Source organism: Bubalus kerabau, chromosome 5, assembly GCF_029407905.1.
Source record: "Bubalus kerabau isolate K-KA32 ecotype Philippines breed swamp buffalo chromosome 5, PCC_UOA_SB_1v2, whole genome shotgun sequence".
Classification (NCBI taxonomy): domain Eukaryota; kingdom Metazoa; phylum Chordata; class Mammalia; order Artiodactyla; family Bovidae; genus Bubalus; species Bubalus kerabau.
The window spans coordinates 96,108,266-96,135,044 of NC_073628.1; the positions used below are offsets into that span (position 1 = coordinate 96,108,266).

At 41.8% G+C, this 26,779-nt stretch overlaps 2 protein-coding genes across 6 annotated transcripts in view; one reads left to right on the top strand and one right to left on the bottom strand.

Moving 5' to 3' along the window:
* VPS13D (vacuolar protein sorting 13 homolog D) overlaps positions 1-26,779 on the bottom strand; it is a 274,396-nt gene that overhangs the window by 176,800 nt on the left and 70,817 nt on the right. For all 5 annotated transcript variants that reach the window (XM_055582270.1, XM_055582274.1, XM_055582272.1 and 2 more), the window contains 12 exons: positions 26,571-26,742; positions 26,280-26,392; positions 24,408-24,620; positions 18,150-18,415; positions 16,901-17,034; positions 14,251-14,406; positions 12,843-13,053; positions 12,256-12,330; positions 8,492-8,698; positions 6,276-6,365; positions 3,544-3,684; positions 1,194-1,316 (listed from right to left, as the gene is read on the bottom strand). In XM_055582270.1, the coding sequence (XP_055438245.1) occupies positions 1,194-1,316; positions 3,544-3,684; positions 6,276-6,365; positions 8,492-8,698; positions 12,256-12,330; positions 12,843-13,053; positions 14,251-14,406; positions 16,901-17,034; positions 18,150-18,415; positions 24,408-24,620; positions 26,280-26,392; positions 26,571-26,742 (1,901 nt within the window). The remainder of the gene's footprint in view (positions 1-1,193; positions 1,317-3,543; positions 3,685-6,275; positions 6,366-8,491; positions 8,699-12,255; positions 12,331-12,842; positions 13,054-14,250; positions 14,407-16,900; positions 17,035-18,149; positions 18,416-24,407; positions 24,621-26,279; positions 26,393-26,570; positions 26,743-26,779) is intronic.
* On the top strand, positions 10,399-10,844 carry LOC129653034 (60S ribosomal protein L30-like). Its single transcript, XM_055582275.1, has one exon. The coding sequence runs from the start codon at positions 10,431-10,433 to the stop codon at positions 10,776-10,778; it is 348 nt and encodes a 115-aa protein (XP_055438250.1). The 5' UTR covers positions 10,399-10,430; the 3' UTR covers positions 10,779-10,844.

Here is a 26,779-nt window from a genome sequence, read left to right on the forward strand (position 1 = left end):
AGGGACAAAAGAAAGTCCTTCATCAAAATCGTAAAGATTCAGCCTTCTTAGTGTTTGCACTGAGTCTGGATTTAAGATCCCTCTGCATGAATAATGTTTTTAGAAACACACTCTTTAGGACACATTACATATTACAAAGATTATTTAGAGCCTTCTGGGTAGACGAAGGCTCCATTACATTCTCTCAACACACAAATGGGGAAGGTCAGAGGAGGAGCTAGAATTGAAACTGATGATATCTGAGAAGCCCTGGCTTCCAAGCAATGGCCTTGAGACTCAGAAGCAACAGCCTGGGAACACACAGAGCAAACAGAGCTGACGTGGCCTTGTTCCTCCTTCAAGAAGTACAAGGCAGATAGAAAATCCATTTATACACCCTGAGGAGAGACGAACCAGTTCAAATACTTCATACACTAAGAAAATCCATCTTCCCGTGACACGTTTGCAGACCAGATGGAATAGTTAAGTATTCATGAGCCATGTGAAGTCCAGCCAAGACTCCCCAAAGAAACCACACTGAAAGAGCTGGGCTGAGTTGAATTTGGATGACAATGGCTTGTGGAACAACTAAGAACCATGCCGTTGGCCATCACAACCTCCCCAGCTCTGAGGAAATCAGAGCTCCATGGTGAAGCGTTAAATAAGGAAAGAAAACACTGTTAACAGAGAACACACTGACTTCTCTATCTTTCAGAGGCTGGGCATTCAATTCTCTTCTCCTTTATAGTACAGGCCCTGCCGTGAAACAATTGCTTCCACGTGGGAGCCCGCCCTCCCTCTCTTCAAGAATATATCCAAACTCTCTAATCTTTAGATTCAGACACCTGAAAAGATGTTCTTCAAAATCCAGTCAATTAAAATGTTCTGCTGAGCAAACCACAAACTGACCAATGGCCACCCCAGTGCATTTCCAGGTGCCCCAGTTTATGCGCCACGTGACCGGAATTGAGGAACGGCACACGGCAGGTCCTTTTCCTCCCACAATGGTGGAATGAGAGCTGAGAGGAAAAGTTCAGCGTGTCATGCCAGAAAGAAAAATGTCCCTTCCACAGAATAAAACAGTTGTAGAAGGCAATCGGAATTTCCTGTAGGTTTTTCCATAGAAAATGATGGTTCTATTTGAATTTCTCACTGAAACATGGCTGTGTAGGTCAAAGGTGATTTAGTCAGACATGTGCAGAGAAAAACCTTACTTTGTCCAAAGCATGGAGGATCCACTGACGAGCCCATCCAGTCTTCAGATGGGGTGGGGTCTACTTCCTTGTCCTGTTTACAGTAATCTGCCATCCACGATTCCTTGGTACTTATGTATTGGTCTAGGAAAAATTCCCCAAAGATATTGAGAACACAAACGATAAAGATTGAGAGTTCAAGTCACATCAATTCAATTCAGCAAAACAAGCTTTTATCGAATGCCTGGCTAAATGTGGAGCCCTATGCTAGACTCTGAGAAAACTGGTTCCCTGAAGAACCTCACGCTCCACTGGAAGAAATGAACGTTAGCAAAACAACCGTCACCACAAAACTATCCCACAATGTGAAAGGAGCTAAAAGAAAGATACAAACAAAATGCTATGGGAGCATGTAACGGGAAGGTTTATTCTGAGTTGGCAGAAGTGGAGGAGCACACGGCCAAGTGCATGGCAATCACCAGAGACGTGAGGACCTTTGTTCTGGGTCTTGAAGCAGGTAGGGTTACCAATAGGACTAGACAGGATATTCTAGGCAGAAACAACAGCACATGTAAAGACTTTAAGATATGAAAGCACACATCACACTTAGGGAACACAGAATACTGCTGTGTGACTCTGGTACAACATGCTGGGGTACAGGGGACATAGCAAAGAAGCCTAGGCAAGAGAACAACTTGCTTTGTGAAGAGCATGGCATGCCATGCTAAGGGGCAGGGTTTGGAGGCAGAAAGACCAGCTAGGAGGCCACCAAACTCAGGAGACTAAAATCCAGCTGGCAGTTCTCCACAAGTGGCTTTACTTTTTCAACAGGATAATTATAACAGGAAGAGCAGGTTAACAAAATTATTACGCACCACACTTGGATAAAGACCTTCTTTACTAATTAAAATATCACACTTTTTTAAACAAGGATGATTAGTTTCTGGTTTTCAGTTCCAGTATTTGGCTACAGAAATTATATTTCTTTAAACACTAAGAGGTCACAGCAATGTTTCTGGGTTTCAGCACAGTTTTAGAAATAAGGAATTAAAGGTTAAAAAAATAAAACAGCTTTACCAATGACAAGAATGCTTTTTAGAGGACATTTTTAATTAGACATTTTAAATTAGATACCAATAAGAAATATATCAATAGAACTCTTTTTATTTAAGGTAAGCTCTTATTTACCATGGCTTTTCAAAACACTGTCCCAAACTTTATCTAAACTTCCAGATGAACAGATTATGTAAGAAATAACAGAGAAGCCAAAATAATATAGAAGAATCATGAGATCTATTTACCATTACATTGCTGATATTAATGAAACCTACAAATCTAAAACAGTGCTTTTAAAATTTAGGAATCAATAAACTTCTAGTCTCGTTTCACTACACATTCTCTTAACTCTGACATGGAATAAGCCAATGGATATTGTATGAGACTCACCTAACACATACCCTGAACAAAGTTCACATATTTGCAGGACAGTCTGCCCTCCATATCTGTGGGCTCTGCAGACAGATACAGAGGGCCAACCATATTCACTGAACTATGCCATTTTACACAAGGGACTTGAGCAGCCACAGATGTGGATGGGGGCGGGGGAGGTGAGGCGTAGGGAGTGTGGTGCTGGAACCAATCCCTTTGGACACTGAGGCACAACTGTAGCATGTGTTACTATCACTCAGACACTACATTGTTACCAAAAATCAGAGCCTATGGATCAGTAACTCAAACAGTGAGTGTAGGCTTCATGGTGAACAAAGGCACTATCTCACTGTGTGATAATGTTACTATTCTTCTGATACAAGGACAAGTATAGGGACAAGATTCTGACTCACTATATTGAACCCAGGAGTGTACATTTCAGTGTTGTCAAAGACATTTTCAGAGCTCATGCCATTAGCTTGACAACCCGTTAACCCAGTGATTTTTAGAGTTACATCAACATGATAATTGATGAAAAACAGCACAGACAACTGACCTTGCTCTAAAGACAATCAAAATCATACATTTCAAGAATTATTCTGTGAATAGTGTGAGAGAAATGAATTTAAACTCACTTCTAGGACATAATAAACCCCAGGGACCAATCATTATGGGTAGAAAGTTCATCATGGACATGGGTATTTCCCACATGGTCTAAGCTCTTGCTTAAGCACCGAGAACACCAGCATAGGATGCCACTTCTGGAGCAATGGGGTAAGGAGCACCATGAGGCCAAGTTAGGGTTTATCAGGAAAGCAGCTGTGAGGAGTAAGCAACGTCTGCTACAGGCCTGAGCAATTGTTAAACCAGAATTAACAGCCTTCCAGACAAGGGACGTATGCACAGAAGGGTACCAGTGTTCGAAAGACAACTTTCCACTCACCAATTAGCACAGAGGTGATGTTGACATCCAAGCGCTGTTTGGCCTTGGCTTCCAGCTTCAGTCGAGGAGGATGGAGACGACTAGCAGCCTGTTGTTGCCAGGATACGGAGCATGGCCAGGGCTCAATAAATGGCTCCCAGCCTAGCAGAACACAGGAAATAAGACATCTGCTCAGCAGATACCAAGAGTTTACAGGGGAACACCGTTCACAAATGCTCAGCAAGGACATACTATGGATAACAGCTTTTTATTTCCAACTTGATTTCACACAGAAGGCACCCTCTCTAGCTTCAGGTTATCCTACAGATGTCTGTGCTGTCTCAAGGACATGGGCAGCACAGCATACGTGCACCCCAACCATGGTCTTCCAAAGGTGGGAGGAAGGCAGGCAGGCGGGACGTGCCCTCTTCTATTAAAGAGGAGGCAAGCCCTGTTTTTGATACACTCAAGATGGAAAAAAGTGTCTCAGACTCAGGTTGGAAAAATAGTGTCAGTGGCAGTGGCTGAAGTAACTATTAAATTTAACTACCTTCTTACATCAAGAACAACTGGTTGAATAAATAGGTATATTCAGCAATTCATTAAGTTTTTCAAAATTTTCATCTTAAAATGTGTCATATGTACAAAAGGTATATTTAAACAACATTTATGTATGGTTTAAAGAATAAAATCACTGCAAACGCTCATGTACCCTCTACTCAGCTTACGAAAGAGAACATTACACATGCTTTTGAAGCTCCTGAGTAACACTCCCCACCAAACCTCTCCCACTCAACTCCATTAACTTGAATTTTTAATCATTCCTGTGTTCTTCTTTGTAGTTTTACCATTCATGTATACATTTCTGAAGAACAAATACATTAGTGTGTCCTGCTAATGTAGGGGATCTTCACATAAATAGAATCCAACTGTGTGTATTCTTTTGCAAGTTTCTATTTTTGATCAATAACATGTCTTTGAGATCTGCTCACATTAATGCCATATATCAGTGGGACATTATTTTCACCACTGAGTTCCAATCCACTTATGAACATACCACTTTGTTTATCTATTCTACTGCTAAGAGACACTGCACTTGATTCAGCTTTGCTGCTATCTGGAAGACCACTACTAGAAGCGGTCTTTTTTCACTTGTTTCCTAGGACACATAGGAGACTCTCGAGGGCACAGATCTAGAAGAAGTATGTTGAAGGGTTGCCAAGTATGCTTGTAAGTCACGTCAAATTGTTTTCAAAAGTGGTTGTCCCAATTTACAATTCTGACCGTAGGAAATGACACTTCTATGGCTCATATCTTCACCATACTTAGGTCTGTGTTACTTCCTTTTTGCCCATCTGTTGGATAAGAAAAATGGTATCTTACTGTGGTTTTAAAGATGGCTTTTCAAGGCCAGTTAATTTTTCCCTAAACACAATCCACCGGCCATAGATGAGGTGATTTACTAATACAAATCCAATCTAACATGTAGCTTAACGTTGGTACGTTCATCTCCTCACGCCATTTAGTGCTTAGTGACCTGAATGTGTTCCTGCAACTGTAAAAGTAAGCAATATTTGCTCTGGGAAAATAAATGATTCTCAGAAAAAATAGCTACCATATGCCCTGTAAAACTTTCAACTAGCAGGGCTGGGACTATTATTCTGAAGTTAAACATTTTGAACAATTAGGAAAAAAGAGTGTTGCCTTTAAGTGAATACAGAACAGAGAAGGGAGAATGTTAACTAACATATAAAATTGAATGTGACATGTACTCTAGAACAACTAGCAGGCAGCAAAACACACTGGAAGCTTAATTTTCCCCTGACTTCAAAGGGAGCAACCGCTCTTCAACACTACCTGGTTTACTTTGTCCATACCTACAAAGAATCTCTTGAAGGTAAAGACTGTCACAGCTCAAACTGTTCAGCCCTGTTACCGATTGTTCTTGAATGTCCATCTGTATAGATCCTTACCCTGGTCTTTCCAGTGGAAGGAAAGAAATATGAAAATGACTTGCACTGTATCCAGGTTTATGTCTCTGGAAGAACATCTTGCCCTGAGCAACCACGTTCTACTTTAGGGAATAAATAAGGCAGGTTATAATCATTTACCAGCTTCCCAGGTGGCACTAATGGTAAAGAACCTGCCTGCCAACGCAGGTGACATAAGAGATTCAGGTTTAATTCCTGGGCAGGGAAGATCCCCTGGAGGAGGGCATGGCAATCCACTCCAGTATTCTAGGATTCTAGCCAGAATCCTAAGGACAGAGGCACCCAGCAGGCTACAGTCCATAGCATCACACAGTCAGACACAACTGAAGCGATAGTACGTATGAACGCAAGGCAGGTTATTTGCTGTCACTGACTCAGTGCTCTTCTAATGAGACAAGCCCAGTAGGAAGGGAGGAGGCCTTAAGTTTAGAATGTGTGTGGGCTTAAATCTCACTTGAAGGTTAGCTACTCTCAGGGCCAGACGAGTGATCCTTCACTACTGAGCAATTTCATGTTCTGAAATGAGCCAAACTCCAGGATCAAAAAGAATTAACTATGAAAACTTTAAATAATTCCGTTGTGACATACCAAATATATTTTTAGAAATATGAAAAAAAAAATCTGTATCTTTTGTGCTCGTGCCCTTATTTTTCATCTTTCCCTGTCCTGTCCCACTCCTTTGCTTCATGTAAGATTTACATAGAGATAGGCCCAGGCAAATGCTAAAGTGTATGTTTTAAATCCCATGATAATTATACTGACCTGACAGAGCACGGTTATAATAATCTCCAGAAAGGGTGAAGTGGGCGTAGCCTTCAGGGCTAGTTCTTACATGCTGCAGAAAATTCAGACCTGCAACGAAAGCAAATCTTATTGCAGTGTGGGGTGGAAACAACCAAAACTTCCTGTTGCTGACACAGCATATTAAAGAGATGTTAGAAAAACAAACACAAAGATACAGAGAACAGAGTAAAGGCTCCCAGAGGGGCAGGGACGGGGGTGGGAGCAAGGGTGTTCGATTGTATGGTGATGGAGAGAAACTAAATTTTTGGTAGTGAGCATACTGTAGGGTATACAGAAGTGGAAATATAAGGCTGTACACAACAAAGTTGTATGTTATAAACTGATGTTATCTTAAAAATAAAGACCTATTGTGCCCAGTTGCTTCGGTTGTGTCCAACTCTTTGCAACCCCATGGACTGTAAGCCACCAGGCTCCTCTGTCCATGGGATTCTCCAGGCAAGAAAACTGGAGTGGGTTATCATTTCCTCCTCCAGGGGATCTTCCCGACCCAGGGATTGAACCTGTGTCCTTAAATCTCCTGCATTGGCAGGCGGTTCTCTATGACTAGCACCACCTGAGAAGCCCAAAAAGCTATTAGTTATAATTAATACTAGTGATCTTATAGGAGAACACACAAAAATTTGGTATTTTGCTCATCATGGGATTTTTATTTAATAAATTCTGATTTTTAAAAATATTGCATTAAAGTATCATTTATCTTAATCACTGATTTTCGTGGTTGCCCTTTAAATGTTGTAAATGAGGTAAATGCCTCATTTGCCTCCCCACCAATCCCAGCCCCAGCAACCAGGGAACATAAAAAACACATTTTTTCCTGAATATCTGAAAAGAACGTAGTGTAATGAGAACAGTCATGCCCTCATAAATATTAGCTCAAAATGTTAAGATTACCATAGAAAAATAAAAATTATTTTCTGCATAAAAGACACGCAAACAGTCAAAATTCCCATTGTTAGTTTTAATCAAGTGGCCCTTTGGTGCCTAGAAACACAGAGAAAAGGAAAACTCCCACAGTGTGTAAAAGGTTGAACTAAATCCCCAGAATCGAATTTTCCTTGAAGGGAAAAGTGACTTATAAGACCAAAATGATGGAAAATGAAAAGTAAACACAGAAGTGAGATTTTCCTTTACTCTCTTTAGTAGCTGCATCTAACATGGCTTACAATGATGTGATTGAGGATAAAGCCCTTCTACAGTCATCCCCACTCTGCTGAGGGACAGCTCTCAGATGAAAAGGGTTTCTCTTCCTATCTGGCCCTATGGAGGAGACAATGGGGTAAGCGTTTTAACAAGTCTCTGTGTTTTTTAATTTTCCATATAGCATGGAAACCCTATTTTCTATGCTTATCTTATAAATCCCTTTAATAACAGTACTCCCTACAATCTTTGGGCTTCCCTGAAGCCAGAGGTGGCTCAGAGGTATACAAAATCCACCTGTCAATGCAGGAGACATGGGTTTGATCCCTGGCTCAGGAAAGATGGCAACCCACCTTCCTGGAGAAGAAAATGGCAATCCACTCTAGTATTCTTGCCTAGGAAATTACATGGACAAAGGAACCTGGCAGCTTACAGTCATAGGGCTGCAAAGAGTTGGACACGACTTAGCAACTAAACAACAACAACTACAATCTTAAGATACATGAAAACATAAACAAAATGGAGAGATCAGGAATTATTTAACTAGGGCTGTTTATACAACAATGGCTTCCCATGTGGCACATCCCACATGGCATAGTGGTAAAGAATCCACCTGTCAATGCAGGAGACATAAGAGATGTGTTTGATCCCTGGGTGAGGAAGATACCCTGGAGGAAGAAATGGCAATCCACTCCAGTATTCGTGCCTGGAAAATTCCATGGACAGAGGAGCCTAGCGGGCTACACTCCATGGGGTCACAAGGAATCAGACATGACTTAGTGATTGAGCACACACACATGTTAACAGAACAGAAATTTCATCAACAACAATTTCTATTATTCCCAACCCACGGTCTGAAGGCCACATATAGCAAATAAATACATGTCTTTAAAATACAAATAATGGAAAACACATGTAAAACCATTATCTAAATCTCTCCCATGCTATTAGGTATGGAAGGGCATAAGTAACATGAAGAAAAGATAGCAGTTGCTGCCAATCTTGGAGATGAACCTAAGGGTTGGGCGAGCACTCACGGGAGAAGGTGAGCTCGGCTAGAGGCACGTCGCAGTCCATGCAATCATCGATAAAGCAGATACACACGCTCTCGGCTTTCATCTCCACGCCCGAGATCAACCAGGCCGGTGCCGCCCCCTGGCTCTGCTGGCTGTTGGAGGCCAGGGAAAGGGATGTCCGGGGTTCAGCATTCTTGAACAACCAACTGGCTGCTTTTTTCAGCTGACCTGCGAAGCAATCGAAAGGTGATCAGTTGGACCTGTTCCCACGGCTACTCAAGCAACTCACAGAGGAAACAGAGAAATACATTTGATAGGGACCTACTAGACAGCCCAAGAGAACCTTGATGCCAGATTGTAGTCTCAGACAGAACAAGGAAAATGAAGCACAATAATAGGAATCCTGCTTTTTTAGCCAACAGAACAAGGCCCTCTTTACTACACACCTCTACTCAAGTTTACCACATGACCTGGCTCAAAATGCTTGTAGGAAGCCATCCTTCCTCTACAGTGACATCTGCTGAAGGAAAGGAGAAAAGAGGAATGGAGAGGCTCCAACTTCCAGGAGCCACTCGGTACTCAAGCATTTAATCTTCACTATGTAGTTCTGCATATTCTGATGTGCTGCTTTGTAACTGTTCTCAAAGGTCTTAGGTTGTACATACTTGGTCTTCTCAACCATGTGTGTACTGTAAAACTATTAAACAACAGCCCCCTGAACATAACCAGATTGCCAAAGCTAAAAAAGAACATAACCGAAACGGAAAGCAATGCAGCCTTATACTTATAAATTACCAGAGGCAGTGCATGTGACGGTGGTAGGTGTTCAGGGCATAGGCTTTGGAGCAAGATGGCCTGGCTTCTGATCCTGCACTGACTAGATATTGGCTCTTGGGCTTGGTCTCTCTCTGCCCAACAGCACCCACTTACAGGACTGCCATGAGGAGGAAACAAGTGAGCACCTGGGAGGTTCTCAGATCAGAGCCTGGCATATAACAGAGGCTCTATAAACATTAGTTGGTGTTATCGTCTTTATTATTGGTGGAACTAAACCTCAGTTACTAAAGAAATAAAGAGTAACAAAAATCCAAAAGGCTCTTAGAAATTTTTTTAATGTGTTTGAATTGTTAAAGAGTGAAAAAAAAAAAAAAAAGGAAATGTAAACATTAAGGGATATGAAGTTAACTACACCAAAAGCAATGATGATTAGGAAAAAACAAAATTAAAGCCCACAAGATAATTAGGCCTACCTTCCAATTGTTTTCAGAGGTAAAGGATAGGTAATGCAAACAATCATGTGATAAGACCACACAAGTGGTCAAAGTTTAACCTGGTACAATCCTTTCAGAAAAAGATTTGTTGATTCAAGTAAAGAGCCTCAAAAAATATCTATATCCTCTAATCCAGTTTTTACAATACTAAGTCTCACTGGTGGCTCAGCTGGTAAAGAATCCGCCACCAATGCGAGAGACCTGGGTTCAATCCCTGGGTTGAGAAGATCCCCTGGAGAAGGGAATAGCTACCCACTTCAGTATTCTGGCCTAGAGAATTCCATGGACTGTACAGTCGGACACAACAGAGAGACTTTCACTTTCACTTTCAAGTCTCACTACCAAAGCGGGACTTCCCTGGTGCTTTACTGGCTAAGACTCCGAGTGCCCAATGCTGAGGGCCCAGGTTCAATTCCTAGTGAAGGAACTAGATTCTGTATGCTGCAACTAAGACTCCTTATGAGTTTGCAACTAAAAATCCCACGTGTGACAACTAAAAAGTCCCAAATGCCACATCAAACATCGAAGACCGTTTGTACCACAATGAAGACCTGCTGCAGTCAAATAAACAGATAAGTTTTTTTTTAAAGTCTCACTACCAAAGAAACTGGCTTTTTTTTCTTTTCTCGCTCCCCGGCCATCTTTGCGGCTGCTCTTGGTTGGGGGCGTCTCGCATCTAAGGCAGGAAGATGGTGGCCGCAAAGAAGACAAAAAAGTCACTGGAGTTGATCAACTCTAGGCTCCAGCTGGTTATGAAAAGTGGAAAGTACGTGCTGGGGTACAAACAGACTCTGAAAATGATCAGACAAGGCAAAGCGAAACTGGTCATCCTCGCCAACAACTGCACAGCTTTGAGGACATCTGAAATAGAGTATTATGCCATGTTGGCCAAAACTGGTGTCCATCACTACAGTGGCAATAATATTGAATTGGGCACAGCATGTGGAAAATACTACAGAGTATGCACACTGGCTATCATTGATCCAGGTGATTCTGATATTATTAGAAGCATGCCAGAACAGATGCGTGAAAAGTAAATCATGTACAATTTTTCTTTAATAAAACTGGCCAGAGCTTGTTTTAAAAAATAAATAAATAAATAAATAAATAAAGTCTCACTACCAAAGAAACTGAAAGATGTAGACAAAAGTTCATACACAAAAATATTAATAACAGAATTGTGTATAATAATGAAAGAATGAAAAACTGAAGACTAAATTATAATACGTCCTCAGATCAATGTAAAAGAATCATTTACAAATAATTTTAATGACAATAGATGATGCTAATATTATATTATAATAAAATTGTAACTGTAATTCTATCAAGTATTTGCAATACAATCTACCAACATGTATAAATACCACATGCGCATGTATGTGTGTGTGTGTGTGTGTGTGTGTGTGTGTGTGTTGGACACATGAGCGTACTTTGTTTTATTGCACTTTGCTGATACTGCAGTTTTTACAAATTGAAGATGTGTGACAACCCTGTGTCGAGCAAGTCTATCAGCACCATTTTCCCAACAGCATTACTTAATAAAGATACATATATTGTTCTTATAGACATAATGGTACTGCACACCCAACTGACTACAATAGAGTGTAAAAGCAACTTTTATTTGCACTGGGAAATCAAAAAATGTGTGTGACTCGCTTGACTGGAGTATTTTCTTTATTGTGGTGGTCTGGAACCAACCCCCTAAAATCTTCAAGGTATGCCTGTATATAGTACATAGAGAAATAAAAAGGGAGGATATACATCCAAGTATCAAGACTAGGAAAAAATACAGCTTTTGTTGTATCTCTGGTTTAAAGACAAGAAGAGCACAGAGGGAGGTGGAGAGGTGGTGTGACACAGTGGAAGGAAGAGGGGCACACCTGGCTTTAAACCCATCCCAGCCCCACACTAAGACATAGCCTGAGACGAAACCATCTTACCAAACCATAGCCTTACCAAACCATCTGAGCCGGTTTCCCCATCTGAAGTGAGGCTAAGAATGCCACCACCAAGGGAATGAGGATTCGACAAGAAACATGACTAGGCACAGAGGAGCTCGATCAATGGCCAAGCTGATCGCTGTCACCACCGTTACTACTCCCAGGAGCAGCAGTGCTAACGTCTCCAGGGCACATGCTGTGTGTTTTGCATAGAGTGCTTCTCAGCAACAAAGGAGGTCCTCTAATCCTCACTTGTACAGGTAAGGAAGCACTGGAACAGAAAGCTCAAACTTGCCCAGGTCACTAACAAGGAGCCAGTAGGGGACAGCGCAAGGATCTGAAGCCAAGCAGTCGGCTCCAGAGCCCACATTTACATCCACCATAAAATACTGCATCCCATTATTACTGGCCCAAGATTATATTCAGCCCACAGAAAACCACAGAGGGCTTTCAAAACACACTCCAGCTCACTAAGGCATCCATGGGAGTAGGGCAGGAAATGGAAAGATAAACATTATCAAACATTATTGTTTATCAAGATAATAGATAAAGGAAAAAGCCTTACTCAAATTACCTTGACACACCAAGAGAGCTTTGCGGCAGTCATCCATGCTAAACCCCAGCTCCTGCAGTCTAGCCAGCTGTAATTCTACAGGGGGAAATGGTATATATATTTTTATAAGTAATTTAATGTAAATTAACCCACAGACTAACTGAAGCAAAAAAAGAAATCAGAAACTGGTGACTCAGTCATTTCACTTCTATAGGCAAAAATAAGCTCCTAATTGGAAGTTATCAAGTATACCCTGAAGTTTTTAAGTCTTTTCCCTATATTGGCTGTGTTTTAAAAGCTTAAAACTGAAACTCGGTATTATGATCCATATACTTCTGGAAGAAAACAAAGTTTAAAACTAAACCTTAGCATTACCTGCATCTCTAGAAGAAATGGTAAAAGGAAAAATACTGTAGGTTAGAACAGTTGGTTTGGGGTGTTTTCTTTATTTTAAAAATAAGAATTAGTCATACTTATGACTTAACAATTATACTTAATGACAGACAATTATACCCTGAATAATCTAATTGTGCAAAAGAAAATCTTAAACATTAAGAAGAAGGGGAGTTTGGGAGAAGGCTGAATGGGTTTTATGGTTAAATACCTACCCAAAACAGGGTCTAAGGTGTGTCTTGTCCCTTCTCTGACTTCCTCTCCCCCTCGAGAAGCACCAGGAAGGTAGCTGTGAACGGAGCTGGCCTCCAAGGCCGCCACGTCTGGCACCGCAGCGTTAGCTTGCTCTGGGATGGATTTTGCAATGGCAAGAAACAGCTGAACATCATTATAGGAGAGTCTGATATCCAGGGCCTGTAACTGAATCTAACAAGATTTAAAAGGTGGCAGTTTTTAAAGCTGCAGTGGCTTCTGTGTCCACACCTCTCAGAGGTACCACTCTAACTCTGGTTCTAGAAATACAACAGACACTTCCTCATTTTGAATACTGGGGAGATCTTGAAATCAAGCACTAATAGCCATAAGGTAAGATGTCTCAGATGTGAGGTCCAATGTCACAAAACTGTATCAAACAAAAAATACTACGTGGGGCAAATTACTAGAGCACTTAATAATTCGGTAGAATGATTTTCTTACAAGTATATATAATCATCAAAGCAGAGAATCAGAGGAAGGTGATCCTTGCCTCCTCCAGAGCCAATTTGTAACACTCTGTTAATCCATTGTGCTTTGATCTATTTAATTTTTTAAATTTCTGAAGCCAACTGACCCCCCCTATAAAATTTCTCTCTCCTTTATTCAAACAGAGCCTTAAATGAGTCAAGTTCTATATTAATATTTCTAAAAATCTGGTGTTCCTTAGTCGTTAGCAATTCAGCTACCAGTGGAAAAAGCCGTACAGACAGTGACACAAGACCACTTTAAAATGGGATGTCTGCTTGAAGTCTGGGTATAGTGCTTTATTTATTACTTACTTTTACCTTTTTTTTTTTTTGAAGCCCAAAAATCAGAATGGCTTTTCTCTTTCAAACTTCCTATAGTTCAAATGGATTATGAATTAATTACTCCCTCTCTACCAAAGAAATAAAACATCCAAGTCTTAACTGGTCCTGGCCTGGTTTCACCTACTCTGTTTCTCCTCTCCCTCCTCCTCACATCCCCAGACTTCTTGCAGTGAGACCTCCCTCAGTCTCAGCTCTGCTGGGCCACTTCTACCCCTGACTTTGCTACTTTCTAATTCAGAACTGCTCTCCTTCTTAGCCTATTTACATCCTACCTCCCTGATCAGACTCTTCTTTTGTTTCACTCACAGTCAATATCCCTAACTATGTTGAACTCTGCTTTCTGTAAACTTTCATAGAACTTCAAGATCATACCAGACAATCAAAAGGTCTTTCATCCTCCACAAGACTGAAAGATCTTCTAGGGCAGAGACAATGTCATATTATTTTGTATTTGCTGAAGTAAGAACTGTTGTTGAGTTTGGCAGAGTAAATAAGTAGTTCAAGTAAAGGGAAGTGTTTGGGAGAGCCTCGGTGTGTTATCCAGGCTTGTCATCATTACCTCTAAGATGGGAGGAAAATCTTCGCTATTGAATGCATCCATCAATCCTGAACTATTCTGGTAAGAAGAATTTCCCACCAGCTCCACATGAATTTGTACTGGATCGACGATTGAAAGAGCTGTGTCGTGCTCATTCCCCAGTCGGCACGAAAACACCTAGAGGATGAAATGCAATACAGCGTGAATTAATGTCTGATTTAGGAAGAGTCTCACCACCAGGAGAAAAGGGGGCCATCTTGGAAGCCATCAGTCCTCTCCTATAAAAGACCCATAACAACCACTGGAATGAACACTGTGAAGAGTGAGGCTGGTGCCCTCACCCACTGCCAGCAGCACAGCGCTTCACCCATGGGAAAGGCAGTTTGGCAATACATAACAAGAGACTTAAAAATCTCACACCCTTTGATCCAATAATCCTACTCTTGATGGGAACTAGTCCAAGGAAGTAATCAAAACATAGAAAAATTAACCGAAACATCATTTAATGCTAAATTAAAAAATAAAATTAAGAGAATCAATGTTTTCAAGATATTCCCCATCTACTCAGCAGAGTATTTTGCAGCCATTTAAAAGTAAGTTTAAAAGACTACCTAGAAAGGTAGGAAAACAGTTACAATACTGGTTGTGAAAAAGCAGCCCAATCAAAATAACATTACGCCAAAACTATAGGGGAAGAAATACCTCAAAATGTCAAGAGAGATTATGTAGGTGAGATAGGTGGCGATAAGTGGTTTTTCCCGCCCCTTCCCTAATTTCATGTAATACAGTTGTTACTATCATCAGTGAAAATAAACACATTAATCACTGACGCTATGTGAAAGGTACATAGGGGTTCATTATATTATTCTGTTTACTTTGTGTATGTTTGAGATGTTCTAATAAAAATAAAGTAAAACATATTTATGGGGAGAGAATAGAGACGGAGGACGCTCATTCCAGGACCATATTATGCTGCATGCTCAGCAAGAGTAGAGGAGGAAGAAGAAAGCATCGCTTTAGTCTCCCTTGCTCCTTCCTCTTTCCTGGCATTTTCTAAAGAAAGAAAAAGCAAGTGAAGTTGCTCAGTCGTGTCCAACTCTTTGCAACCCCATGGACTGTAGCCTACCGGGTTCCTCCATCCATGGGATTTTCCAGGCAAGAATACTGGAGTGGGTTGCCATTTCCTTCTCCAGGGGATCTTCCTGACCAGGGATCAAACCTAGGTCTCCTGCACTGCAGGGAGACTCTTTACCGTCTGAGCCACCAGGGAAGCCTGGCATTTTCTGGAGCTATTGAAAAGCATATGACACCAAGGTCCTCTGCTGTATTCAACATTAGCTCATTTTGCCTTCTTTACAAATTCTCCCCCAAGGATGTATTAGGGTAGTCTTAAAATTTAGATCCAACTGTGCCACCTTAAGAACAAGACTGAAAGGAGTTTCCAGGAAGCTCGAATATTTTGCCATGGAGTTTTTCTAACATTCTGGAGCAGGAAAGTTCCATTTTCCTTTTTTCTTCCCGGGCCTCTGCTACACAAAACCCAATTGTACCTGACAGTTCATTAATCAATCACCAAACTTTCCCGTTCAAAGCTGGTATTGTGGAGGCTTGGAAAGCAGATGAACTGCAATTTCAGGACCAAGTCACATCACGCTAGCAGGCAAATCCTTCCTCTCACACTGAGGTTTCTTTACATGAGAGATACAAGTGGTAGGGAAGTAAAATCTCCACAGGTTTTATTCAGCTATTTCTGACCAGAAAAAAAAGTACTATCTGCTGCTGAGGGTGGAAGCAATTTTTGTTCCCTCAACCTCTGAAATATCACTGGGAAGAACTGAGCATGAAAAAGTTTAATCATAAATGGGAAGCAAATGATGAGTAACTCTGACCAAATATTCTAGTATTCTAACAAGAGGAATATTAGCAGAGATCGGTGACTTAAGAATATTTGCCAGAGGAGATAATAATCTGCCTCATTTCTCCTTCTGTCTCCACACATCCTGGCTTAAGAAGAGACAGAGTAGTTTTTGCATAATATTGCAGAATGTAATCTTCTGGCTACAAAAGTCATCCCAATGCAAATTATCTCCTTCATGAGACTGAATCAGAGCCATGAGCATCACAATTAGAGATTCGGCCCTTGAGGTCAGGGCCAACTCTCCAGAGGTGCCCTTTAATAGATCAGATATTCCTGGAAGGATAACACGGAAAGTCCCTAACACTTTAGTATCACGTTTCTATAACCAGAAAGCTCTAGGTCTTCGCAAGGACAAGCACTCAATGTGTAGAAGGGGATGCAGGAGAAACAAGGACCCCTTCCTCACCCTCACAAATTAGCCAGGGCCTAGACCCACAGAACCCGGAGGACATGACAAGGAGCCTGTTGGGGAAAGGGGGATTGGAAGAGCTTCCTTGAACATTCTGAGGAAGGCTGGGTCTAAGAGAAAGAGGTACAGTCCCTCCACACATTCACAGCCTGACCCTGGGGGCCTGAATTCACACATTAGAATAAACTGGTAGATGTGAGGAGAAAATGAAGAGAAGAGGGCAAGGGTCCTCTGGTCCCATTAATTATCACCCTGAAGGAAAGTTTAGGAGGTAAAATTATTCTCCAGATGCTTTTCTCTTAAGCCAAACATTGAGTGCTTCAATCAACACAAAGACTTCTTACCTCAATGCCAAACAAACTTCCTGAAAAGGGCCGATCGACAAATCGGGGCTTGTAGGTGAGCACAGTGGTGCCTTTGAGAATGATGGCGTTGGTATCGAAGCAGGATACATCTTCAACGACCACAAACTCCGTGCCTGGAAAGGACAGTATCATCAACTAGGCCAAAGCTGGGAAGTGAAAGCAGCAGGTGTCGTAAACCAGGCAGCACATCGACTGGGTCGGGGGCCGACAGGTCAGCCAGAAAGATCGGATGTCTAGGATGTCTGTCGACATTCTGCCGACACCCTCAGCAGGTCCTGCAGATCTGGCCAGGCGCAGCTGAACCAACAGAGCCCTGCACAGGCATAAGATCGGGACGCACTTTCTCTCTTTAGAATGAAGTTGTACACTAGGTCTCCTGGGAGGCAGAACAGACACTAAGAAGCTCTGGAAACCACCCCTTCTCCAAGCGACAATCTGTTTTAAGTTCCCAGGAAGCAGATTCAGATACTGATGTTGGTCAGGCAGCAAAGAGCACTGGGTCATCTGTGTATATGTTCAGGGTTGTTTTGCTTTTTAAATTGGTAGACACAGACAGTTTTCTATTCATCTGGACATGGACATGGCAAATTTACTTTTTGTTTTCATCAAAAAACATGTATAAACTGAACTTTTGAAACTAAATCTATTTTAAATGCCATGAGCTATCCAGCTTCTTTCAAATCACTGTGCAGGAGATAGCATATATCACAAGCATAACAATAAATACACATATATGTACAGATGTGCTATGAGAGTCTGCTAGTTAACAAAAACCATGGTAAATCTGTTTATAAAGGAAAATATTCTTTGTGTAAAGCCAGCACCAATCCCCTCATTTATTTATCTTCTAAACTGAGATTTTTCACATACCACTTTTGCCTAAACTCAGTAAGGCACATTTGTTGGGGCCCTGGAGATCAAACAGAAAATTGAAGCCAGATTTAACACTGGGAAAAAAGATCATTGCCCAGGTGGGTACTCAGGCCAGGCACATGCATTAGGGGAGGTCAGAGGAGAGGGACTAGATCTTGCAGCCTTCACTGTGGGCCAGGCAATTCCCATCTGAAAACAGAGGTCAAGAATGTCAACAGTTGTTAGTCTGCAAAACATGGAAACACGTAAGTGTTCGTGTCAAAATGCAGAGGCAACAGAAAAGTCATACTGTAAGACACAAAATTAGCCTAAAATCCAAACCAAGAATAGGTGACTCCCAACTACATACACTTACCTGTTACGTTGACCTTGACCTCCAGGTGCCTTTCAGTGGACATAGGAAGGGAAGACCGCTTGGTAACTACTCCACTTTTCACAGTTTTGGGAATTACAGCAGATTCGCTGCTCGAGTTACGGTGGCGAAAAGGAGTAACTTTAGCTGGCTTCTTAATATCACTGGGGGTATGGAGAAAATCGTGCACCAACAGCAGCCAGTCAAATATGAGAAACACACGGAGATTGTTGAGAACAACTGTGAAACAGGAGGAATCCTTTGTAGACCTACAAGAAAGAAGATCATAAAAATAAAATAGGAAAAGAGGAACATGACATTTCACTAACCTGCAAATATATTACTCAATTTGGGCAGGTGATACTCGAGCATTTTCTTTTTTATTTATTTATTTATTTATGGCTGTACTGGGTGTTTGCTGCCGTGTGGGCTTTTCTCTAGTTGCAGCAAGCAGGGGCTACTCTCTAGTTGCAGTGCTTGGCTTTCTCACTGTGGGGGTTTCTCGTGTTGTGGAGCATGGGCTCTAGAGTACACAGGCTTCCATAGTTGTGACAGGTGGGCTCAGTAGTTGCTGCTCCTGGGCTCTAGAGCACAGACTCGATAGCTGTGGTACACGGGCTTAGCTGCTCCGCACCATGTATGATCTTCCCAGATCAGGGATCAAACTCATGTCTCCTGCATTGGTAAGTAGGTTCTTTACCGCTGAGCCACTAGGGAAGCCCTCCAGCATCTTCTAAACTAAGCTTTGAATATCAATAAACTCTGAGCCCGGGTCTAGTAAAACATTCAGTATATGTTTTCAAAAGTCAATCATATTTTTAAACAAGAAGGAATGTATTACAAGAAAGCAGTAGCAAGTATGTCATCCTGCAGTTCTCAGACATCCCCATCTCGGGTGTTTCCATCCCCTGGGAATCATCTGGCAACGTCTGGAGAGATTTCTGTCACAAGTGAAGGGGCTCCTGTAGGCATCTTGTGGGTAGAAATCAGGGATGCAGCTAAACAACCCATAATGTACAGGAGAGCCTTCACAACACGGAATGATCTAACCTACAATGCTGAGTTTGAGAAATCCTGGTGTGGTAGAAAAAGCATGGGCTTAAATCGTGTCACTTAAAAGCTGTGTTATCTTGGGTAAGTTGTCTAGCTTCTCTGAGCCTCTTTCCTCACTTTTAAAAAAATTTTTTATCAGAGTATAGCTGATTTCCTCAATGGCACCCCACTCCAGTACTCTTGCCTGGAAAATCCCATGCACGGAGGAGCCTGGTGGCTGCAGTCCATGGAGTCACGAAGAGTCAGACATGACTGAGCAACTTCACTTTGACTTTTCACTTTCATGCACTGGAGAAGGAAATGGCAACCCATTCCAGTGTTCTTGCCTCGAGAATCCCAGGGACGGCGGAGCCTGGTGGGCTGCCATCTATGCGGTCTCACAGAGTCGGACATGACTGAAGCGACTTAGCAGCAGCAGCAGCAGCAGCAGCAGCTGATTTCCTTATCCAGGGGATCTTCCTGTCCCAGGGGTTGAACCTGCATCTCCTGCATCAGTAGACATATTCTTTACCACTGAGTCATCAGCAGGTTCAACTCGGGTCAGGAAGATCTCCTAGAGAAGTAAACAGCAACCCAATTTAATATGCTTCTCTGGAAAATCCCATAGACAGAGAAGCATGGTGGGCTACAGTCCATGGGGCAAAAGAGTAGGACCTGACTTAGTGGGACATGACTTAGCAACTAAAGAACAATAACAAAACAGTTGATTTACATTATGTTAGTTTCTGCTATAGAACAAAGTGAATCAGTTATCCATATACATAAATCCACTCTCTTTTGTAAGATTCTTTTCCCATATAGGTCATTAGTATTGAGTATTGAGCAGAGTTCCCTGTGCTATACACTAAGTCCTCACTAGTTACCTATTTTATATACAGTAGTGTGTGCCTGTCAATCTCAATCTCCCAATTTACCACTCCTCCCCCTTTACCCTGGTAACGAGACGATTGTTTTCTACATCTGTGACTCTATTTTTGTTTTGCAAATAAGTTCATTTGTACCATTTTTTTCAGATTCCACATATAAATAATATCATATATTTATCTTTCTGTTTTCTCACTTATAAACCGAGCAATAATAAAACAGTAAGAGAGAAACCACCAGGCACATAAAAGGTCTGATAAATGTCAGTTCCCTCCACTACAGGCTGTTTCTAAAAGATCAGTGAGGCAGGCACTCTTTCTTCAACGTTAAGATCACTTCTTTATAAACATCAAATTTACATACCTGTACATGATGGTTTCTCTAGCTGGAACTAGCCTGAGACCCCAGATCTTTTGGCCAAAGAGGGAGGACAAATAAGATGGTGTTTACTGTGGCTGACACCCCAAGCACCCTAGAAGTAGAGCTGCAGGAGAGGAGGAGGGGGTACTGGTTTGTTGCCATCATCACCCTCAATTCTATATTTGAGGTGAAAACCCTAGAAGGACTCTCAAGCCTGGCTTCAAGCCATGGTGTGGTCAGGGCCAGGCACCTTCAGTATATTAGTGGGCAGAGATAGGTAAGACAAGAAAAATGGGCAAGGACACCCCTATAGTTTCGGGACTGAACTTTGTTCTGTGAGCCCAAAATCGATTCTGGGGCTCTGGCTACTACACATACCTGCTTCACGGCCCTAAAAGGGGCTTCTATTCAGGAAAAGCTGATTCGGAGATTTTTTTTTAAGGCTGGCTTCTCTAGTCTCTTGTTTCGCCTAAACCTGGCTCACTGCCCCTAGAAAAAGGGCACTGTGGTGCATGTCTCCTTCATACAGACACAGCATTTTTCACAGAAACACTTCACCCTTTTGTAATGGAGAAAAAATGTCGCCCTCAGTAAAATTTTTCCACCCCATTTTGAACACAGATCGTCAGCGTTATGAACTAACTGGAAAGTCAAAGTATGTCTGATCCCTTTTCTGGAAAATATTTCAAGCCTTTAAACACTGTAAAGTGATTTATATTTGACACACAAAATCCCAACAGAAGAGCAATTCTTCTTGAGACACAGAAAGCGTTCAAAAGTTCCAATCAAGAGAACATTTTAACCCTCTCACTAACAACAGTATTTCTGTTAGCAAGAACCAAGGTGGACAACTTTATTATTAGCCTCTGAGAAATTATACATCTTTAGTATATAAATTTATTAATATTTTAAGGCTTCTTGTATATTAAAAATATAATAGGTGGGACAACTAGTTGATATTGAGGAAGCCAGTTCAGTAACAAAGCAAACCGAAAAAAGAAACTGTTTCAGCAGATGGACCAAATGTATGCAAGCCTTCTGTTCAAATAAACATCATCTTCCAACAAAGGCACTGAAAATCACAGCCAGCTTATCATCTGACTGCAATCAGCCCAGTCACTAAAATGTGGTGGCCTTGACAATTGTTAGACAAGACACAGGCTTTAAAATCAGAGGCCCAAGCCTGAGTTCTGACTACTTCACTGACTGGCTGTGTATCCTCAGAAGAGTTACTTAATCCCCTCCAAGCTTCTATGCCTGTATCTGTAAAATGGGGAAGAAGTCACCCACTGGACAAACTTGTGAGAATTAAGTTAAAGGCAAGTAAAGTGCCTAGCCCTTGGTAAGGCTCAGTAAGAAGCAACTAGTATTCCCATTACTAAACTGTTTTAAAATTCATGCAAGGACTTCCTGACTGTACAGTGAAGAAGAATCCACCTGCCAATCCAGGGTACACGGTTCAATCCCTGATCCAGAAAGATTCTACGTGACACATGACAACGAAGCTTGTGCACCACAACTACTGAGCTCATGCCCTAGAGCTGGTGAGCCGCAACTACTGAACCGCTGTGCTACAACTACTGAAGCCCATACGTCTACGGCCCGTGTTCCACAACAAGAGAAGCCGCCGCAATGAGAAGCCCACTCACTGCAATGAACAGTAGCTAGCCCTAGAGCAACTACTAGCCCCAGTGGCAGCTAGAGAAAGCCCATACACAGCAACGAAGACCCAGTGCAACCAAAAATAAAATAATTAATACAATTTTTTAAAAGCTCATGCAAAAGTTTAAATATCTAATTAGGCAGAATTCCTAAACACATATGGAGATTACGACCCCTCCCTAGGAAAACTCAACCCTAAGGAATTCACTGAACAGCACACTGCAATGTCACACATATACAAATAAAAGTACAATTTTGGTGAGTTTTTTTTTTCCTCTCTTGCCTAACCAAGAAGTTTTCCCCAGCCTTTTTACTTACTGGTTTATATATTTACAACTTATCTGATGACATTAAGCACTAATAGAATGAAACTGACATCAGTTCCAAAGGTCGCCTGTTGAATTTCTATCGACCCTACCTAACTTTTCAGTTTTCAGGTCTATGCCCACTTAGTCAAAAAATTTTACAGTAGTGTATCATAAAATAACCTAAGCTACATCAGGAATAATTGTAAAAGCTCCCATCTATGCCAAGCAGTAGCCAGAATATCTTGTTTAATTATATGTTGGTGGTGTTCAGTTGCTAAGTCGTGTCCAACTCTTTTCAACCCCATGGACTAAGCACGCCAGACTCCTCTGTCCTTCACTATCTCCCAGAGTTTGCTCAAATTCATGTCCACTGAGTCATGATGCTATCTAACCATCTTATCCTCTGCCTCCCCCTTCATCTTTTGCCTTCAATCTTTCCCAGCATCAGGATCTTTTCCAGTGAGTTGCCGCTTGGCATCAGATAGCCAAAATATACTGGAGCTCCAGTTTCAGCATCAGTCCTTTCAATGAATATTTAGGGCTGATTCCCTTTAGGATTGACTAGTTTGATCTCCTTGATGTCCAGGAGGCTCTCAAGAGTCTTCTCCAGCATCACAATTCAAAAGCACCAATTCTTTGTTGCCCAGCCTTCTTTAGGGTCCAACTCTCACATCCATACATGACTACTGGAAAAACCATAGCTTTGACTACACAGAGTGATGTTTAATTATTGTTGTTGTTCAGTCGCCCAGTCATGTCCGACTCTTTGTGACCCCATGGACTGCAGCATACCAGGCTCCTCTGTCCACCACTATCTCCCAGAGTTTGCCCAAATTCATGTCCACTGAGTCAGTGATGTCATCCAACCATGTCATCCTCTGTTGCCCCCTTCTCCTCCTGCCCTCAATCTTTCCCAGCATCAGGGTCTTTGCTAATTAGTCAGTTGTTCACATCAGATGACCAAAATACTGGAGCTTCAGCATCAGTCCTTCCAACGAGTATTCAGGGTTGATTTCCCTTAAAATGGACTGGTTTGATCACCTTGCTGTCCAAGGGACTTTCAAGAGTCTTCTCCAGCACCACAGTTTGAAAGCATCGATTCTTTGGCACTCTGCCTCTTAATTATCACCTCCTCCCTATGAGGTAGGTACAGTAACTCTTTCCTATTTTATAGTAGATGAAAATGCAGGTGAAGGAGATAAAAAACTTGTCCTTGGACACATTACTAGGAAGTGGTAGATAAAGGTTTTGAGCCCAGATCTATGTGATCCCAAAACCGATGCTCTTTTCACACACAACAGTGCCTCCATAATACCAAGAAGAAAAACATAATCTAGTTCAAGGAGGCTAAAGCTCATTTTACACGGAGAAGTCAGTCATTAAGACCTGCACAGATAACTCGATAATGTAAGTCAACACCACTTCTCTTCTATTATTTCTATAGACCAAAAGACTTTTTCCCCTTACATGAGTATAATTCCTTCCTTCCCCAAGTCGCTTTACATATTAAAAGTCTATAGCTGATGGGGGGGCTTCCCAGGTGGCACAGTGGTAAAGAATCCACCTACCAATACAGGAGACACAGATTCAATTCCTAGGTTGGGAAGATCTCCTGGAGGAGAAAATGGCAACCCACTCCAGTATTCTTGCCAAGAGAATCCCATGGAGAGGGGAGCCTGGCAGGGTACAGTCCATGGGGTTGCAAAGAGTTGGATACAACTTAGGGACTGGGCATGCACGTGCACACACATCTGATAAGGAGGTTGATTTTAAGAATCTGGTTTAATCCTAACTACTTTCCTTAAGGCAACAGAGACATCTTTTGGCCAGTCAGCGAAACTGCATGGTTGCAGGAACACTTAATATACAGTACACTGCACTAATAAGCCATTATTTATTTCTCAAAGATTGCTCAGTCCTTTGATGCTCTAAAGCCTACATGGTGTTGGCCACAGGCCACAGAAGGGCATATGTCATGATAAAGAAAGGCAAGGTCAGGGTCTGGATCTCCCACCTGAAATGCAGTTCGATCTGAATGGAGCCTTGGGTGGTGCTGCTGCTTTTAGAGGGCTGAAAGATGCAGGTGAACACGTTGTTCACACCAGGACTGGTCTTCTGCCCAGCAGAGCGGGTGTCAAAAGCCATCATGGAATGGGAAACCAAGTTAACGGACTTGGTTTGGTTGGAAAAGCTCTCATAGAGCAGTTTACACTTCTTGAAGTCAAATCTATGGAAGAAAGCAGTCAAGACGTTGAACGCTTCCATTTTTCAAAATTACGTACATTTAAGATAAAAGAACAAAACCATAAATATGCCTAAGTTCTATGAAGGAGATAACTTCACTCTGAGATCTGTCACTGATTTTAACAGTCTCCACAAAATGGATCGAAGTGTCACTTTGCCTTGTACCTTCTTTTCCATTTCTAAGGAGACACTCTTGCCCATGGGAACTTCATGGGGAATAACAATATCACATATGTGTTGCATGCTTGGTTCATTAGCATTCTCATTTCTCACCTAAGTTTAGTAAGACTATATATTCGTAATAATCCCCAAGGGTGAGGGTCCCTTTAGGCCTTCATCTGTCAACTCCTGGCCTGCTTGGAGAGTCTGTCTCCACAGTCTGCTGAATCTTTATGCAACAAGTTCCTGGGAACCACCACAACAGTAACACTTCTCATGGAGAGAAGTAATGCAGCTCATCTACCAACAGAAAATGCATCTGCAACTGCCATTTTTTAAAAAACAGGCAGAGCTGCAATGGGCAGCCCTTAATCACTCAGTACCATCATGACAATCCAGACAGAATTACCCTATATTGCAAGAAAGTAAGGTCATAACCAGTCATCAGAAAAAACTGCCGGTTCACAAGATAATCAATCTGGGACCCCAACTCCATCATATCATGTTCTCATTAGTTGAGTTAGATAGCTGGATGAATTTTTAAGGGACAAACAAAACAGAAGACAGTGTGTGTCTCATAGAAAAGTTACTAGCCTGGAAGTGCTATTTTTAAATACGGAACCACTTTTCCAGTCATATGATCTTACACTTGTCAAAAACTATCTGGAGAACAGGAGTAATATCTGCTCAACTTTACTTGACTGTCAAGAGATGAAAATGTTGTCAAGTGTGAAAATACAATGCACTCTTGGGGGTTCTATACCAGTAATCACAAACTCCTGGTCTATAGTAACCAAGAAGACATAAGTTAGTGAACTGCTGGGTGAGCAGATGCCTAATCTAAAGGTTGCCCAAGCTTCCACTCAGCTCCCAGATGCTTCTAATTGAGAACACTGGCCCTCTTCTGCCAAAACTTACAATTCTTCAAAGGAAGCTGAAATCCAAACTTTTTCATGTACAATTCACTAATTCTGGCCAGTGAAGCCATCAACACCAGTGTTCACCAGATAGCTCTGGACTCCCTCGACACAGACACACAGGGAGACTGCTTCCTGACTCTGCACTCACGTGGGACCATGTTCTAGCACCACAGGGCTTACCAGGATCCCACTGCCATTCAAGACCACTCAAAGGCTCTTCTCAGTGGCACAGGAAGCTGCTCTGTCAGCCAGGGTAACTACAATGAGCAGAGCAGCCCAAGACCCATAATGGACAGGAAACACGAGGAGAAAAACATTGTTACTCTTCTAAGTCACTGATATTTTGGAGTGCCTATTACCGCAGCATAACCTCAGCCGTCTTGAGTGATAGATGAATTTAAACTTTTAAAAAGCATTGTGCAGACCAACCAAAAAGCATCCTGCAGGCAGACCACATTCATCTGTGAACCACCACTCGGCCACTCTGCTCTACACGATAGCACAAGGTGTACAGGATTTCTATTACCATTACTAATAGTAAAACCATATAATCACAGCCATACCTGGCTAGGGACCCAGCAGCTTGTTTTCCTTTTGGATCTTTCAGCTCCAGACTTACATTTACCATATCAATGAGGAAACACATGCACGTGTATACTTCTCCACTCAGAACAGTCTGGAAAAGGAAAATGTTGATCAATTCATAGTTGTCAATCTAAAAATGGAGTTAATGTCATGAAATCTAATTTGCTTGTGGTTCCATCTTCTTTCGCCAGCTGACTCTGAGGAACAGATACACAGGATGATGATCATGAGACCACTAGAGTTACAGAAGAACCTAACGTCACACTCACGTGAATCCTTGGGTCTTGCAAATCATAAGGCCTCATGAATTCCTCTATGGGCTCTCCAAGATTGTTCTCCAATAAACCCCGGATCAGCTTGTACTTGCACAAATCCAGAGAACAGTGGACTGAGGAGAGATTGCCATGGATAGATATGTCTGGCACCGTATGACTTATTTCTCTATGGAAAAAGATAAAAGGTCACTTCCACAAAAAAA